This window comes from Engystomops pustulosus, chromosome 5 (genome assembly GCF_040894005.1).
Source record: "Engystomops pustulosus chromosome 5, aEngPut4.maternal, whole genome shotgun sequence".
Lineage (NCBI taxonomy): Eukaryota > Metazoa > Chordata > Amphibia > Anura > Leptodactylidae > Engystomops > Engystomops pustulosus.
The window spans coordinates 93197283-93216369 of NC_092415.1; the positions used below are offsets into that span (position 1 = coordinate 93197283).

Below are 19087 nucleotides of genomic sequence, written 5' to 3' on the forward strand. Positions count from 1 at the left end.
TTGAAATCTCAGTTTTTTGCAACCAAACTTTTATTCATCTGTTTTTATTTAATACATGTATATATTCATGTATATAATTATTTATTATTAACAATAAATAGATATGTTTTGTAAATTTAGGACAGACGTCATTCTGAACTTTAAGATAAAATTATAATATTTTGAGGCTGTGCTGAGAATGTCTCATGGTGTATCCACAGGATGACGTCTGTAATAAACACAACAATGGCAATCCATTCATCACCCATAGTGATATTACAATATTTCAGACCTTTTCAATTTAGTCTTCCCTTTCTACAGTTTATCTCATGACCTCTACATCATTGGCTATCAGTGCCAAGGAGCTGTCAAGTCTCTAGCAATGTTAGCCCAAACTTGTACTTTAGGATGAGAGGCCTCCTAAGTTTGTTTAATGATGGATCATAATCATTAAATGAATTACTGACTGTTTTGGATGGGTCTGTACTCACAGTCTGCTGGTGAATTGCATGACTAAATGTGAACTCCTTCTCATTATGCATTACCTGAAGGACAGATCTTCAAAAACTGGTAGCCTTAACCGTGAACAGAGAATAGTGCACAGAGTATCTCTTCATTGTCTTATGAAAGTAAGGATTACCTTTTTTACTGTAATCACTCCAACCTGATATGTTGGGTCTGTTGTGACATCAAACATATCAGAACCGTCTCCATCTATAATGGTGTATTTCATTTCGGCATTAACTCCTTCATCTAGGTCCATTGCCAGAACTCTACCAACAGTAGAGTTTACAGGAGATGACTCTAAAATGTTCATTTGGTAATGTTCTGATGATGATTAAGAGAGAGAGAGAGAGAGAGAGAGAGAGAGAGGAAGGAGAGAAAAAGATAGTTTAAAGAGAAAAGACAGTGAGTGAAGCACAGGAGTATTAGAGAGGTAGCATTGAGAGAAAGGACCAAAGTATGAAAAGAGATAAAAGAGGAAGATAGGAGAGAGAGGAAGTGAAGAGAAAATAGACCAATGAGATTAAGGGATGGAAGTGAGTAATTGAGGGGCCACACAGAGAACATAAGCATGAAAAGAGGGAAGGTGGGTGGAAGAAATGAATGGGAAGTAGAAGAAAGAAAAATGGAAATGGAGAGAGGCAGACAGAGAGAAAACATATTAAAATGATTGTGTTCTAAACACAAATCCTATCAAAGGCTTAATCATACTGAACACAGACATCTCATGATCACTTACAGTATATGTTTAACACTATGGGGGTCAATTATCTTTAGTCTGGATATTTGTGACAGTCTTTTTTTTTCTAGACTTGTTTGATATATCTTAGAGGGTAATTTAACAGGCATGTGATCCTGTTGTTTTATTTGCAACTTTTACGTCACACAAAATTCTTCTGTAACTTATTCCTAGCACCAAAATTGCCACACAAGTCCACATATAGATTTTAAAGATATATCAGCACTGCGAAAACTAAAAAAATGCAAAAGCATTTCAAATAAAGTTGCAAATATAACAGAAAAAGAAACGATGAAAGATAAATGACCCCCTATAAATTTAACTCTAGTGTTAGCCTCATTAGCAGATAAATCCAGATAGTGTTAAATGTAGAATTTCCACAAATCCAGCATAACCAAGCATTTAATGTTCAGTTTATACAAGTTGATCTTAAGAACTTGAAAGAAGTTTAGCTAAAACATCAGTTGGGTAACATATGAACTTGCACTCTGCAATCATTTAGATCAAAATAAGTTAACACTTTTTTTTAATAAATCACAGTTTTCAAGGTTTTAGGTTAGAAATGAACGGCATAACAGTACTTTAATGTTCCTTCTTGGTACTGAAGCCTTATGTCAGTGTGTTAACTTGGCACTTGATGAGCTGCGCAAGCTGCTGCTGATGATGATAATACACTTACTTTGAGGAAATCTGGGCGGATTGTCATTCACATCACTGAGAGTGATATTAACAGTGGTGGTTCCGGCTAATCCCCCCAGCTGTCCACCCATGTCTTTGGCCTGGATAGTCACTTCATAATAGTCTCTTGCTTCTCGGTCCATGTTTGTTAAAGCTGTTCTAATTATGCCTAGAGGGAAAAAAAATAACGGTGAAATTTGCTTAGACAACATATTACACGGAAAAGTACACTTCACTTTGAAATGAAAGAGTGGTTTTTTCAAATGGCCAAAGACAGGAGAAGAAATGGGTAATATTGCAGAAATGACCTGCAGAAATGCTGTTGATATCCTACCATACGGCAGTAAGTATGTCATTTAGAACGTCAGAGGTAATTGTCCAGATGCTTAAAGTACCCAATCAATGTAATTTCTGTACCACGTCCAATTAAACAACTCAAAGTGCCGTATACTTAAGTACCGTAATACAGTCATAAGGACATCATTCTGAAAAATAATTATCAGTTCTGTAATGACAGGCTGCACGTGGATTAGTTTGATGGCCACAAACAGTTTAGACTTCGGTTTTTATTTGTAATGTTCTGAAAGTAACAGGTAATTCTTTGAGTTTTGCACTTGCTATGACAGCTTTTGCCAATAGGTGGCAGCAATGCTTCTTGATAGAAGTGTGGCTGAAAGTTGGGCCATATAATTAGTGCTTGACTGAGTTGCTTGATTTGCTCTTCAGCTACTGAGATGAGTTTGCTCTTCCTGAAAAGACTATCATGAGCCTGACCTCTTCATAGGATATTTCCCCAAAGATCACAATTTTTTGGAACGTCTACTTTCGTTTTGTATAAGAACATGAAACTAGTTTCTGCGTTGACATCCCGGGCTGTGGAGAATTTCAATTAGATTGCTCCTCAGTACGATAAGAGCATTGAAACCCATTTGTCTGAAAAATATTGATGCTACAAGCACAAATGCCATTGTTTGACTTAAAATGGCAGAAAATAAAATATTGCATTTACTATTAATACTGTTGGAACATCTGCACATGGAAAAATGCAAACATATTAGACAAAGGGGTTTTGTTGCATTTTGCTTTTGTATAACAGTAAAATATCTGAGAAAATGGATGGATGCATGTTGTGAAAACTATTGATGATCAACAATAGGTGAAGTTATTTACATGTGCACATCCTTATAGGTGTTCTATATGCACCATAGTACCAGAGGTCCAGAGAATACTCCTGGGGGCCCAGGTGTTTCAGAATGGGAAAAAGGTAGATCATGTTCACAATATACATGCATACTGAACAAAGAAATAAACTGTATATAAATAAGCAGATAATGTTCACAATATACATGCATATTGTAGACAAATATACATTGTAATGATATGTACATAGATAATGTTCTATGATGCTGCACATTATATGAAGCACACAATATACATGCATACTGTACATACACACATACTTTATATTTATAGGTAGACAATGGCCCACATTTATGAAAAGAAGATCAAACTGCCCTATGTGCAGTATGCCTGTGTATTGTGTAGAGTGCGCTTGATTCATTTTGTGGCGCACGTTCTGAATGAATCTGGTGCTTCCCTGCACTGCTCTGAAAGAGCGCACCAGCTTTTTTATGGTGCACCTTTAACATAGGGCTTGCAACACAATTCTGGTGGACTCTTCATGATAAATGTGGCACATGGTTTGACTGTGCACCAGAACCTCCCTTTATGTGCAGAATTTTGTGTTGCGTTGGGTATAGTGCACAAACGTGTGGCGTGCAACACAATTGTGTCTCAGACACTTCTTAAATACAAGTGCATTATCCTTTTTCTATGGTAAACAGGGCGGAGCTTTTACAGGAATAAGCTTTATGAGGGGAAACCAAAGGTCAGGAGAGGTCTTTCTGGGGTTTTAAAGATTTTAAATTGATATGCAATATTTTTAACCTTCTTTGTGAGTATAACAAAAAGTATTTTTCTACCTATGCCTCGACGAACTGCACAATTTTATATCCCCTTTTCCATGTAGAACCCACAACGGGTTTAAACACGAGAATGTTTGGACACCGGCAGCGCTGGACCTCGTGTGGGGATCATTAAGAGTGACCCTTATCCAAACAGAACTGTTTCCTTTTGAAGAAGGAGTGAAGCTTTTGAACTTTTACATTTATATTGTGTTTGAGTGTTTATGAGCATGTGTGAGAGCATGCTTTTTTCAATTGCTCCCCCAATGCATATTGTATGAATCACACAGTATACATGCATACTGTACATACTTTACTCATTATATACTGTATATACTGTTGTGTCTAGAACTGAAATACATCCACATACTGTATATAGACGCATCGGTAGAATTTATCCAAAATATCAATTTTTTATTGTCTTCCTAAAATTCAGGAATGATTGGCAGTGGTGTCCACTAGGGCCATTCATGTCTATAAAGCAACAATCTATCACTTTTGGTATTTTCATTGTTCTGATTGAAAAACAGAGCAGGAAAATGGAAACAACAAAGAAGATGTGAGTGAAACCTACAGAGTTGGATGTTCCATAGCGGGTTCCATATGAAAGGAGATCAAATGTGTATGCTGGGTGTGTGCTGTCGCACTTGATTCATTTTTAGAAGACTTTTTTTGGTGAAAAACACCTTTAAGGCCAAAAGGATTAGCTGCTCCAGACATTGGCACTCACAATTTCGATAATTTTTGGCCAATTTGAATGTGTATTAACCTAATCTGATAGGTAGTAAGTAGGTATGGCCATGCATCACCATGTCAGGTCGGATTTTTCCTGTTAAGTTTTATTGTAGTCATCTCCTTGTCTTTTCCTACCTTCAGATAGATTAATGTGCACATTTGGCCATGTCTACAATGCATGCTAATGTAGGGCGTGATGGTGTTAATTGCTGGCCAAAGATCTTTCAGCCAGCAAATTATCCGAGGTCTATAATAAGGCATTCCTGTAGGGTCAGTAAACACTCAATGAAGTACCTAAGCAATAAGTTAGTCATGTTCCAAAAATGATGGCAATGATGTGCGCCTGATTGGTTGGGCTGTTTAATTAAGCAGGCTTTTAGTCTCTTTGCAATAATGTTCTCCAGAGGAAGCATTGTTTCCATGGTACCTGAGAACAGATGTTCTTCATGCTTTGTAAATACATAAACCATCAGTGATACATAATGATACAGAAGAGAGGCCTCGGCTCACAAAGGACTTATATAAAGAACAAGCACATAAACATGTACCATTGGAAAGATCACATGTCCTTCCACTACCTGCCTCTCCAAATATTACATTTATCATATGAAACACACCAGGAGGGTGCAGCTCCTAAAACAATAGGCAAGCGCTTGAATGTAGGGTGGCATTTCTTGAGATCTGGGAGCACCTCAAGCTAAAAAAAATATCAAAATTTATGTGTGTAAAATAAGAATCCCTTCTCTATGGTGAATATATGATATGATGCAAAAACTCATTTAAATTGCAATGATTTTAAAAGCCTTTATATATTTAATAAAAAAATTGTTTATGCAAATAGATAATCTTTATTTTAGAACTAAGCTCATTCATGTCTGTGTAACCAATATGAAGACATTTAAAGGCTGTAAATACTAATGGAGGGTAGGTAGGGGGGATAAATCCAAGCTTGATTTAGTTGCACAGGCCAGGAATTGCGACTATTTTCCCCTTACCTCACAACCATGCCGGGCACCGGAGTGGGTCACTCCCTTCACTAGGTATAGCTATAGCCGGCTAACAACTAGCTACAGCCTGCGCCCTTTCCTTGTGCAGGTTAAAGCCCAAGGCCGGACCTAAACCTCTCAATATTTATCGTGCACAAAAAGGGCGGGGTTAACATCATGTGCTGGGTAAGTCACAATGCAACAGCGTATGAGATATTCTCCTCAAAGAATTTCTGGAATAATAAAGTTTGGCCCATTAAAATAAAGATCCTACTAATGGTTTCCTACTAATGACCTCTAGGTAATTGCTGGGGGTCATTGTGCTATGGGCATCAGCGATAGAATCCCCAACAAGCAGACACTTATGCATACAATGTAGACAGGGTTATAGCGGAAGATTTATCAGGCATTCTGCGCCAGTTTCCTGTAATACAAACAAAGGAATTGTGAGCCAATAGTAATTACAATTGTTTCCGCAGCTGACTACAGTTGGCAAAGGGGAGCGCAGCCGAATAATGGTCAGAACTAAAGGCTACAGATTATGATGCAATTCTACAGGAGGCAGGGCATGGCATAAAATTGGACACTGCACAGCTTCCTGATGTATATGACAATACTGGAGGGGCGGAGACTATCGTTGGCGTATGATAAATGCCCCCATGGTGTTTATGGGGCTTTCTAGCCAAAACAATTAATGCCCTATTGATCTTAATGTCCTAAAAATATATTATCCAGGTAATATCAAGGTACATTAGAGCTCGAGGTTTTCTAAACATGGAACTTTTATGCCATATGTGCGGGTTCCGGAAGGGGGGTTAATTCTTTAGTAGCTGGCATAACGCTTTGCAGCTGGGGCTTATCAGAGATTACATTCTAGAATTTGATGTACTTATGTCATTTTTTAAGATAATGGCTATTAAACAGATTATTTATAGAATCAAAACTGAGACTTGGAAATGGATTGAAAAAGGAAAGTGGGACTTAGCTAATTACAGGGGCAAGGCTGCCAGTAGGGTGTATTGCCAGGAAAGTAATTAGAGTAGAGAAGGAGGGAAAACAATAGTGAATAACAGAGCAAATAATATGGAAGTCTTTGATGATAATGGGAGAAGAGGTATTATGTGAGGAGTGGGCTGTGCATTATATTGTGGTGTATTGTGTAGTGAACAGAATCGTTCGGTAGACATGATAAAGAACATAATAGGTCAGGATGAAATCATAACCTGAAATACATCACACTTGACAAAAACAAAAAGGGAGAGCACGAGAAATCTGCAGAAATGTAAGAAAAATCTGAACAAACCTTGAATGAATACTTAAACAATAGACATGATGGAAGATCAAACATTAGGTCTGTGTAGGATGTACGCATGAAACAAGCAGTTCAATAAAATCCTTTGTATTGCTAGAAAATAGAGGTAAATATCAAAGTGAAGCCAGAGCCACTGCAATGAATGTGAATGGAAATCTACCATTAAAATCAAGCATGATTAAATGAGGAGCACTTACTCATAGATCCAAGCACTGTTAGTGTGGTAATCTTCTTATATTTGTTATGGACTCCTTTCTTCTGAAATAAACTTTTAAATTATGCTAAGGAGCCTGGGGGGCTCTAGTAGGTGTTTCCAGAGCCCCTCATCGCTGCAACGTCACATGCTGTTACAATGAGCAGAACATGTCTCCCTCCGCCCTCTCCCTGTGTAATCTAGGAGCAGCAGGGAATGCAGAGGGAGGGGAGACCTGTTCTGCTCATTGTAACAACAAGTGAAGAGACATCACTGAGGGGCTCTGGTAACAGCCACCAGAGTTCCTCAGACTCTTTAGCATAATTTTAAAAGGAAGTAAGCCATGGAAAACAATATAAGAAGATGACCACAGTGTAAGTGTCCAGTGTAAGTGTCCAGTTAAGAACTGATCCATAGTATACAGAACCACTCATCAGTATGACTGAATAAAGGAGAGACATTTTAGCTTATTCTTTTAATAAGCAAAAACCCCTAAATTAAGCTTAGAAAAGAAAGCCCTCTTTATGCAGCAACCAGTACATTTTAAGGATATCTCAAGCTGTGCCGCTCAGTGGTTTCTCTGTGGGGTAAATTATATTAAAAGTTTGTGCAACACCCTCGCCGATGCAATGGCGAGGGAGGGTTTGCGAATACGTCCCACCTGCATGTAATTCCATTACACTACATGGTCCTGATAGGACATAGCGGTATTGCAGTGGTGAATCCTGCCTGGCAAGGCAGGAGTTAAGTATTTTGTATAATGCCAGATGCTGTTATCCAATGATATGTGTTACATCCTGTGCTCTGTAAGCTGAGATGTGATTGGAGGAGCAGCCACCACCTGACCAAAGGAAGGTAATAGGACCTCTGGCCAGGAATGTTCTGGAGAACAGTTTAGTCTGAGCTCAGCTCAGATCAGAACATTAGGGGATTCTCAGTGAGAGAGATTCCAGTGTAGGAGAATCAGTGAGTGAGTGAGCAATCTCTGTCTAGCCCATACCAGAGCAGGAAGAGCCTAGCTCCTGCCTCTGAAGAGTGGAGCATTAGACTAGAGTTAGTGTAGTGAGGAAAAAGGGGTATCATCTTACCTTTGAAGGTGATACCTGAAGCCCTACAGGACAAGCTGAAGCTTCCTACCAGGACACAGCTGCCTCCCAGCCTGCCCTCTACTTCCAGGCTGGTGAACTATCTCCTGAGGCTCCCTCCAACTCACATCTCGGCACCCTACCTACCTGTTAAAGGCACGTTTGCTGCGGTTCCTGCGGTTCAAATAAAGAACTGTAAGTTGTTTTCTTCAACTTCTGTCTCCGTCTGGTCCCTGCTAATACGGCTGCCTTCATCACCGGCACCCTGTCCATCACCCAGAGACTCACACTCGGGACACTAAGGGGTTGCCCCAGGGAGATCCGCTATAGCAGCCGCTCCCTCATCATTTCTTGCCAACACCACCCTGCTGGAGACCTGCCAGGCTGTAGGACAGCCCTCCGGTTCCCCCGTACCAAGCACCGTGACGATAGCGTGCTTAGGCCGCAACCGCCAGCCACTCCGGTACCGCGGGCCCCGGCTGTCACCAGGCCTCACCTCAAGGGCTAGGCCCCGGTGGGGGATGTTGCAAGTGGCGTCACGAACAGGATATTTACTTCTGTGCCTTATCACGGCATTAAAGACTTTCCTTTATTAAAAGACTGTGCTGCCTAACCCTGCTGCCATCCGGGTTTAGGCCCAAGTATTTGTGTGTTTCACATTGAACTGGTATACTGCTGCCACGTGCTGTCGAGCGCCGCTCCAGCACTCAAGAGGTTAATTCCTGCAAGAACTGTGTCAGCTCTGCTACATCCGGCGCTGCTGCGCCTGAAGCATTTACCTCAGAGGCGTGTGGCGCAGCAAGTATTTCCAGCCCGCCAAATCCTCACTGGCGGGAACTCCAGAGGCGTCACTAGGCTCCGCCCCCTGCTCGAGTGGCGCGAACTACCGTGGAGGAGGAGCTGGAGCGAGTGCAGCCGGCAACGAAGAGGGTTAATCGGCCATCTTGGATTTCGGCGCAGGCCGCGCCTGAAGCCTGCCAGCAGTGTGCGCCTCATCCGGAGTTCCGGCGCACGTGTCCTGCGACTGGAGGAGAACACCGCTGAGCATCACCGAGCCCCTGCTGCCTGCCGGACATCGGGAACGGAGACCTTCGTGCACCGGAGCTGTCCTGTCACCGCGGCTGATCCTGAGTGAGTACCGCTGGGGAAGTTAAAGGGGGGTAGAGATTGTTTCCGACGCTAGGTTATTGGCTCACCTCCCAGGGAATAGTGACTGTGTCTTAAAGTGCCCACGTCCCATTCTAGCCATCGCCCATAGCAACGGACATTGTGTAACCCTACAGACTTCCCTCAGCTAGGCCAGTCATGTCCGCCCAGGACGAAGATACGGGACTGGCGCAAGTCCTGTCCCCTGGTCCCTCCTCAGGGTACCGGAGCATGTTAAGTCCTCCAGAGAGTCCTTTCAGCCCTGCTACAACTAGTGTCCCTGGGACTCCCACCATGATGCCTCTGACTATGCCCTACTATCCGGGGGCCCCCTGGTTACCCCACTACGAGGGAGAATCACACACTCTCTCTGAATTCAGAGACAAATTGTTAGCCACCTTTGCCCTGTGTCCGTTTACAGAGGAACAGAAAGTGGGCATCCTCATCGGGCAGTTGAAAGGACCCGCTCTCCGGGAAGTCAAGTCTTGGCCCCGAGAACAGTGTCAGAATGTGGTCCAGATTCTTGATAGGCTACGCAATACCTTTGACAAGTGTACTGTCTCCGAGTTGAAGCAGAAATTCTTCGGGAAAAGACAGAAGCCCCAAGAGTCCCTCCGAGACTTTGCCCTCTCCCTACAGGAGACATGGAAGGCCATCACCTGCCTTGAGCCCAAAGACGCTGAAACCTCTGATCAAACCTTAAGGGAACAATTTATTAATGGACTTGTTGATAGAAATCAAAGGTGTCAACTAAAGATCATCTCTTCTCAACATGCCCAGGCCTCCTTCCTTGAGTTTAAGGAAACTGCCATTGACATATTAGGGGACCGACCGCCTACTGGACCGCAGAAAGAGCCTGAGTCCGTGGAAATGGAGGAATCTGCTCTAGCTTGCTATCCAACGCAGTCGACATCACCTACTCCTGCGGCTACGGAAGTTGCTGACTTAGCAGGACAGGTCTCTAATCTGGCGGACACCCTGCATAAAATCCTCAATCGGTTGACCCAGTTGGAAGTGACTGTCTCCGCTATGAGGAGGAAACCTCCAGAGAACCCGGTACGGTCAGCTACTCCTCGTGAATCTCCGACTAAACAGCGCCCAAAAGAAGCGAAGTCGTTAAGCACCTGGAGTCAGAAGAAACCCCGTCAGCGGTGCAGCTACTGCCATAAATATCGGCATGAAGAGAATGACTGTCGTCAGTTAAACGACAAACCCTTGGAGCTAAGGGACGACCTCCAAGGGAAGAACTTGTAAGTCCCCGAGATGCTAACTGGATGCCCAGGTTCGTGGGGACTCGCCCCATGGTTCATGTAACCATCAATGGAGTTACCCTACCGGCCTTAATTGATACCGGCTCTCAAGTGACCACCCTCCGGAGTGCTGCCTTTGAGAAATGCCGAGGAAAAGCATCCTTAATCCAGCCTCCCAAGGCTTACTTGAACATTATTGCTACGAACGGAAAACCCGTACCCATCCGCGGCTACTGGGAGCCCACGCTAACCATTGGAGACACTGAGTTAACCAGACAGGGCGTAGTGGTGACACGTGTGCCCGAAAACGGTAACTTCTCCCTGGTACTGGGTACCAATGTCCTCCGCAACTGCTACCCTGAAGTGCTGAAGGCTCTCCACGACTCCCTGCCAACAGTGCCCAACGGTTCCCGGAAGGTAATTCAGGAGACTATGCAGGTTCTAGCGCCGCAACAGAAGTTTGCTGGCCCTAATGGAGAAATCTGCAGAGCCCGGATCAAGGATCCCCAACCTGTCCGCCTTCAACCTGGGACTGAGACGTTAGTATGGTGTCGAGCCTGCATGGGCGTCCAAGGTCAAGACTACCAGGCGATAGTAGAACCTCTACCCGCGGATGAAGACCTGCCCATTCTAGCCGCCAGGAGCCTAGTCACTGTGTCCCGAGGACAAGTACCCATTCGACTACTAAATGTGGGAGACTCCCCAGTGGATCTGAGAAAGTACCAAGCCGTAGCCACTCTCTTCAGCGTGCATCCTGAAGACTTGGTGGAAACCGCTCTGTCTGCCTCCCAACAGTTGGAAGTGAAGCAAAGTGCTGAAGGTGAGCCTGCCGAGCAATCCTGGTGGCTTGAGCTCAATATTGGAGACGACGATTTTACTCCTGCAGACCAAGTACAAGGTGTCCTGGATGTCGTTATGAAGCACCACCAGGCCTTCAGCAAACACCCACTGGATTTTGGGCAGACTACTCTGATCCAACACACCATCCCTACTGGCTCTCATCCTCCTATCAAGGAACGATATCGGCCCATACCTCCAGCCCGTTACCAAGAGGTGAAGAAGCTGGTACAAGAGATGAAGACAGCCAACGTTATCCGGGAGAGTCGCAGCCCATGGGCTGCCCCGCTGGTCCTTGTGAAGAAGAAGGATGGAACCCTTCGATTCTGTGTTGACTATAGGAAAATCAACAATATCACCCACAAGGACGCCTATCCTCTGCCTCGAATCGAGGAATCCCTCGCAGCCCTAGGGTCAGCTGCCTACTTCTCTACCCTGGACCTGACCAGTGGCTACTGGCAAGTGGCCATGGCGCCGGAAGACAGAGAGAAGACGGCTTTCACCACCCCAATGGGCCTGTTCGAGTTCAACAACATGCCGTTCGGGCTATGCAACGCCCCAGGCACATTTCAACGGCTGATGGAGAGATGTTTGGGTCATCGCAACTTCGAGACCGTCCTGCTATATTTGGACGACATCATCATCTACTCCAAGACTTATGAAGACCACCTCCACCATCTGGCTGAAGTCTTCCAAATCCTGACCCAACATGGGTTGAAGGTCAAGCCATCCAAGTGCCACCTGCTACAACCTAGCGTCAAGTACCTGGGACATGTGGTGAGCGCTCATGGAATTGAGCCAGATCCAGAGAAGATTGCAGCTGTTCACGACTGGCCTACCCCATCAACCGTACGGGACATCAAAAGCTTCCTGGGATTTGCCAGTTATTACAGGCGTTTCATCCCGAAGTTTGCCCAGCTGGCGGCTCCCCTGCAAGAGCTTCTAAGGGGCCTGCCAAAAGAGAGCCAACGTTCCCGAGTATCCATTGAGTGGACGGCCGAACGAGAAGCTGCCTTCCAGATGCTCAAGCAACGGCTGACTGAACCTCCGGTGTTGGGATATCCAGACTATAGTCTGCCTTTCACCCTATACACTGATGCCAGCAAGCAAGGTCTAGGGGCGGTATTATCCCAGCTCCAAAACGGAACTGAAAGGGTCATAGCCTACGCCAGCCGTTCCCTCCGAGAACCGGAGCAAAACGACCAGAACTATAGTTCCTTCAAGTTGGAGTTTCTGGCGTTAGTCTGGGCTGTGACCGAAAAGTTCAAGGACTACCTAGCTGCATCATCTTTCACTGTCTTCACAGACAATAATCCTTTGGCGCATCTGAACACCGCACGTCTTGGAGCACTGGAACAACGGTGGGCCTCCAGACTTGCCAATTTCAGCTTTGCCATCAAGTACCGGGCTGGTAAGACCAATGACAACGCCGACGCTCTGTCCCGTCTCCCTGACCAGTGGGAGGGACCCTCCACTGATGCTCAGTGGGAAGATGTTGAGATGCCAGCGTTCTATGCCCGGTTTGTGCGTCAAGATGCCCAGAGAGTTTACTCCCTACCGACAGAGGCAGCGCCAGCTACTCCTCAAGAAGAGTCAGAGCCCCCTGCGGAAAAGGACCTCTGGATGAGTCTTCAGGCTGATAGCCGTGCCATAGGAGAAGTAATGGACTATCTCTCTAGTGGGCGAGTGCCTGAAAGAATCCGGCGCAGAAGAGCTGATGGAGAACTGTCTCAATTGTGGCGCCAGAGAAAGACTCTGAGCATGCACCAGGGGCTGCTAAAGAGAAGACTTCTGGACCCTATCACTTATGACCGGCTATACCAGATTGTGATTCCCAGGAGGGACGCCAAGATAGTACTGGAAATGTACCATGACCAGTCCGGACACTTTGGCGCTCAGAAGACTGAAGCCACCCTCCGAAGGCGATTCTTCTGGGTCAACATGAAGTCCGACATTGAAGCCTGGTGTCGAGAATGCCCAGCCTGCGCCATCGCTCGAGGAGAGCGACACAATCAAAGGGCCCCTCTACGTCCCATTGTGAGCCAACGGCCCTTGGAGATCCTGGCATTGGACCACGTGAAGTTGGAGCCCAGCAGATCCGGTCACAGTTATGCCCTTACTATCATCGACCACTATACCAAATTTGTGGTTGCAGTACCTGTCAGAGATCTGTCTGCAAGGACTACCGCAGCGGCCCTGTGGAAGAGCTTCATCCTCCCCTATGGCTGTCCGGACCAGATCCTTACAGACCAAGGAACAGCATTTGAGTCCCAAGTCTTCCAGGAGCTGTGCACTCTATATGGCTGCAAGAAGCTGAGGACCACAGCCTATCATCCCCAAGGCAACGGGCTGTGTGAAAAGATGAACCAGACTCTAATCAATATGCTGAGGACTCTGACCCCTGCAAAAAGGGCTGACTGGCCTAAACTGTTGCCCGAATTAGTGTACCTGTACAACAATACCAATCATTGCTCCACAGGATACACCCCGTATTATTTGATGTTCGGGAGACACGGCCATCTCCCTGCTGATATGACCTGGGACATGGAGTCCCCTGATTCCCAGTCTTTACTCCCTCAGACTGACTGGGTTCACGAACACCAGAGGCGCCTGGCGGATGCCAGAGAAGTTGTGGATCTGCGGTTGGAAGAGGCCCGAGAGAAACAAAAAAGGGACTTCGATCGTAATGCCTGTGCTGAGCCTCTTGCCCCAGGAGATCGAGTGTGGCTGCGCAACAACCATCCTACCAGTAAGCTAGATGGGCGTTGGGAGCGTGAGCCATACCTAGTTAGGGACAGTCTCTCCCCTGAAGTCTACGAGATTTCAAGAGGAGACCGTCCACCACTCCGGGTACATAGGAACCGGCTGAAGAGATGTCTTCGTCCTTTTGCCCCTATGTCTACACCTCTCACTTCGACCCCCGACTTACAGACCTCCTTGTGTTCGCCTACCCCCAGTTTCTTGGAACTTGTGACTGTGCCTCAATTCTGTTTTGTTTCCACTCCAGTAAGAGGTACCTCGCAGAGACCATCATCCCCACCGCAGTCTCCAATACTGCTGCCTGTGGAGGATGATCCGGCTCCACTGTCTGCAACCCCTGAAACATCAGAGCCAGCTGAGACTCCGACTCCAGCGCCTGAATCAGAGGACGACGATGAGGAGATTGTTATCTTCTCCAGGCCGGAACTTCGAAGGTCTCAAAGGGAGACAAAAGGTAAAGCTCCTGCGTACCTGCAGGAGTACCAGCTGGTGACACGCAGAAGCAGGAGGCAGGTACGTTTTTCTGACACCGAAGTACTTACCACCGAGGAAGATGCAGAGTAACCCCTGAAGGGCTGTAGCCCGCTTCAGGTACTGTACTATGTACATATTGTATATTTCTGTCCTTACCCCAAAGAGCCAGAGACTTTCCTGAGACTCTCACCCCTATTTATCTCAGTCAAGAGACATACCTTGAACTGATTATTGGCCTGTGCTATGATAGCACCCTTCCTCTGCCACAGCAGAGATTTCTTCAAAGGACCCTGTCCCTCTACCCATAGAGGAGACCCTTTGCTTCTTCATTGCACTTTTCCCCCACATCAAGGGCTGTACCCAGAAGATGGACTTTGTCAGTAGAGACCTTCTGAGAGACTTTTGCCAGATACTACAAGGGAAAAGTGGCTATTGACTATTATTTTGCACTTAATGCCTTCCTTTTTAGGTACGGACATTCTGGTTGCACTTTTTATGCCTTTCCTTTGCAGGAAAAGAGACATTTGCTATCTTGCTACCCTGAGTAGTCTATCCACCTCTGTAACGTTTGTAACGTTCAAGATGTGTACCCATTGGGCTCCTAAGCCAATGTGAATTAAACTGTTTGCACACTGTCATATATGCCAGTAGTCTGCATTAACCCTTTCATAGGCTTTTCAGGTTGTAGAGTGGCTGTGTCGGACCGTCTCTATGTAGTACAATGTTTTATTGTGTCACATATGCCAATGTATGCATATATACACTATATAATTGCCGCCAGGGAAGAAGTGTTGATAAAACAAATATACAGGCCTTGGTGCAAGGAGTGGATTACAGGACATGACACCACACCTTTCCTACTGTACAGTTCGGTTTAATGGCGTCAGCGACCAACTGTCATACAGCTACATGTTTGTCTTAGTCCGACACCAACCCAGGTGCCTGTCTCCAGGACCATGGGCGGTTTGTCCCTACACCTCACATAGCCTGCACTTCCTAGAAGTGCCCTTAGCCCCCTCTGTGCCCAAACCATCGGTAGTCGAGCCGAGGGCGGCTCTTTCAATTGCCCCCGGGGTATGCAACACCCTCGCCGATGCAATGGCGAGGGAGGGTTTGCGAATACGTCCCACCTGCATGTAATTCCATTACACTACATGGTCCTGATAGGACATAGCGGTATTGCAGTGGTGAATCCTGCCTGGCAAGGCAGGAGTTAAGTATTTTGTATAATGCCAGATGCTGTTATCCAATGATATGTGTTACATCCTGTGCTCTGTAAGCTGAGATGTGATTGGAGGAGCAGCCACCACCTGACCAAAGGAAGGTAATAGGACCTCTGGCCAGGAATGTTCTGGAGAACAGTTTAGTCTGAGCTCAGCTCAGATCAGAACATTAGGGGATTCTCAGTGAGAGAGATTCCAGTGTAGGAGAATCAGTGAGTGAGTGAGCAATCTCTGTCTAGCCCATACCAGAGCAGGAAGAGCCTAGCTCCTGCCTCTGAAGAGTGGAGCATTAGACTAGAGTTAGTGTAGTGAGGAAAAAGGGGTATCATCTTACCTTTGAAGGTGATACCTGAAGCCCTACAGGACAAGCTGAAGCTTCCTACCAGGACACAGCTGCCTCCCAGCCTGCCCTCTACTTCCAGGCTGGTGAACTATCTCCTGAGGCTCCCTCCAACTCACATCTCGGCACCCTACCTACCTGTTAAAGGCACGTTTGCTGCGGTTCCTGCGGTTCAAATAAAGAACTGTAAGTTGTTTTCTTCAACTTCTGTCTCCGTCTGGTCCCTGCTAATACGGCTGCCTTCATCACCGGCACCCTGTCCATCACCCAGAGACTCACACTCGGGACACTAAGGGGTTGCCCCAGGGAGATCCGCTATAGCAGCCGCTCCCTCATCATTTCTTGCCAACACCACCCTGCTGGAGACCTGCCAGGCTGTAGGACAGCCCTCCGGTTCCCCCGTACCAAGCACCGTGACGATAGCGTGCTTAGGCCGCAACCGCCAGCCACTCCGGTACCGCGGGCCCCGGCTGTCACCAGGCCTCACCTCAAGGGCTAGGCCCCGGTGGGGGATGTTGCATTTGCTTAAATAGTTTGATGCATGAAGCTCTACATAAATTTCACTGTCAACCTTAAAAGAAACCTGTCACCAGATTTTTACTAACAGACTTGACAGGTTCCCATAGCACTATACTAACTATTGCCCACACAGTTTTTAGCTGAAAATGCATCTTTCCTATCCCCAGCAAATGGACTATGTAAGCCTACCAGAAAAAGCACCAACTCCCAAGGGCATGCATTATTCATGCAAGGCAGTGTGTCTCTAAGCTCATGTCTGCAGGCTTCTCCCTCATTCCCCCTCCCTCCAGCTGACGTTATCCTCCGAGGGACATGCCACCAGACATGAGGTGAAAGATACACTGACATGAATAACACATGCCCTTGGGATTCAATGCTCCTTCTGGAAGGGTGCCAGGCAGGCTTACAAACTTCATTGTCTGGGGATAAGAACTATGCATTTTTTTTTATAAAAACAGTGTGGGCAAAAGTTAGTATAGTGCTAAATGAACCTGTCAATAGGTTTAATAATGAAAATCTGGTAACCCTTTAAAGGACACCTGTCATCAGGTCTCTGTAACTAGTCCTGCCACCAGTAGCCACTGGAGCAGCTAACAAGGATTCCATCCCTGCCTTTATCTAGTCAATTCATCCAGTAATCATTCTAAAATAATCTTTTCTTTATTATGGTTAGAGGCAGTGATGTCACCCCTGTTACTCCTCCCTCCTCCTCCCCCTACTCATGTCTGTGTGTAATGTATAGTAAAGCATTGCTAGTGTCTGTGCTTTATCTGCTGAGCAGTTTTATTTTACACACACACAGGCTGCAAAGGGCAAGGACGCCAGCACCAGGAAGTATGGAAAGGAACCAGCACCAGGAGTGTCACATCATTATACAGGCTGTCTGTCAACCACTGGGGGGCATGGCTGTGCCTCTCACTCATGAATAAGCTGGACAGCTGAATATGGTAATGGTTCATTAAACCTCTATCAGGTCATTTGCATACAACTTTAGTACCTGATAGCTTACGTTTACAGGCATGTCAGAGGGAAAATGAAGGGCCAGGGGCAATGCTTTCTAATGACAGTTTATAAAAATATATTTAGTTTTGTGAGTTAATATGCCTGACAGGTTCTCTTTAACTGTCCAATTTAATTAGACAGTTCCCTGCTGTGCCAGATTAATCTTTGTGTTCATTGTTGTATGATTAATTTGGTGCAGTATAAGACGTACGTTGCACCTCCTATTAGTTGGTCTAGTTTGCTGCACCACAATATTGAATTTTTTGGTGCATGGAATGAATTTTCTGGCGCACTGACAATTTTCTTTCTGGTCACGCCCCCTAGTTACTGAGGACAAGCCCCCTTTTTTAACAAGCTGGAAAACTTCCTAAAAATGGTCTAAAACCTTTGATAAATGCATTTTAGGTGGAAATGACTCCAGTTTTATAGGATAGACAGATTGATATACCCCCCACTGTTTCTAGATCATCTATTACTCTTTAATGGATCTCCTTTATGAGTAAAAAGATTTTATCTATCTATACATTTTACTTGTTATCCAGAAATTTTACGCATAGGATCAATAAAACAATATCAAGACCTTTCTTGACAAGAAGCGAGATGCCTTCAGTGTCTCCATACAAATTATGCAACCTCAGTAATTACCTGTTTTAGAGTCCACAGAAAAATATGGCTGTCCTTGCACAATACTGTACACAACCCTTGCACTGCTTCCATAAGTAGGATCGTCTGCATCTGTGGCTGACACCTGGATAATAGAGGTACCTGACAAAAATAGAAAACATTGACCTTTTTTAAATTAAGAGCTGAAAATCTAATTTAGCCTCTTCAATGAAAATAAAAAAAAAAACTTGCAAACTTTGCATAATGACAGCAACACTAACTGTTTAACCAGCTGTCAGTGCAAGATTAATTGCCAGACACATCTTCCATTCCACTAATGTATCCTAACAATATAATGAAGAAACCATTTTTACAGATAAGCCACAGAAGGCTGTTAATGCTTCTCTGTCCTCTTAAATATTGGATTTACCATTCACAGTCGACATGATGACTGCTTTAACCACCTGTTCTCTGGTCTAAGTAAGTCTTTCATTTCCCTTCTCTCTGTGTCTGTGTGTGCTATGCATGTAAATATTCTGCATCAGAAGAAAGAATTCTTCCATATTAACCCACCAGATATATTCATAAATATATATTTTCCATTTTATAGCAGCAGGGACTAAATTATAGACAAAAGATGGCTGTCTGGTCCCAAATAATAAGATTCATAAAATAATGGGGCACATTTACTAAGGGCTTTGCACCACTTTGCGGCACACTTTAGTTGGACTGCTTACGTTCGTTATTGCTAAAACAGC

General features: G+C 45.1%; 1 protein-coding gene across 6 annotated transcripts in view; it reads right to left on the reverse strand.

The window, feature by feature from the left end:
* Window positions 1-19087, reverse strand: part of CDH20 (cadherin 20) — a 328467-nt gene that overhangs the window by 46089 nt on the left and 263291 nt on the right. For all 6 annotated transcript variants that reach the window (XM_072152733.1, XM_072152734.1, XM_072152732.1 and 3 more), the window contains 3 exons: window positions 18372-18491; window positions 1902-2069; window positions 620-807 (listed from right to left, as the gene is read on the reverse strand). In XM_072152733.1, the coding sequence (XP_072008834.1) occupies window positions 620-807; window positions 1902-2069; window positions 18372-18491 (476 nt within the window). The remainder of the gene's footprint in view (window positions 1-619; window positions 808-1901; window positions 2070-18371; window positions 18492-19087) is intronic.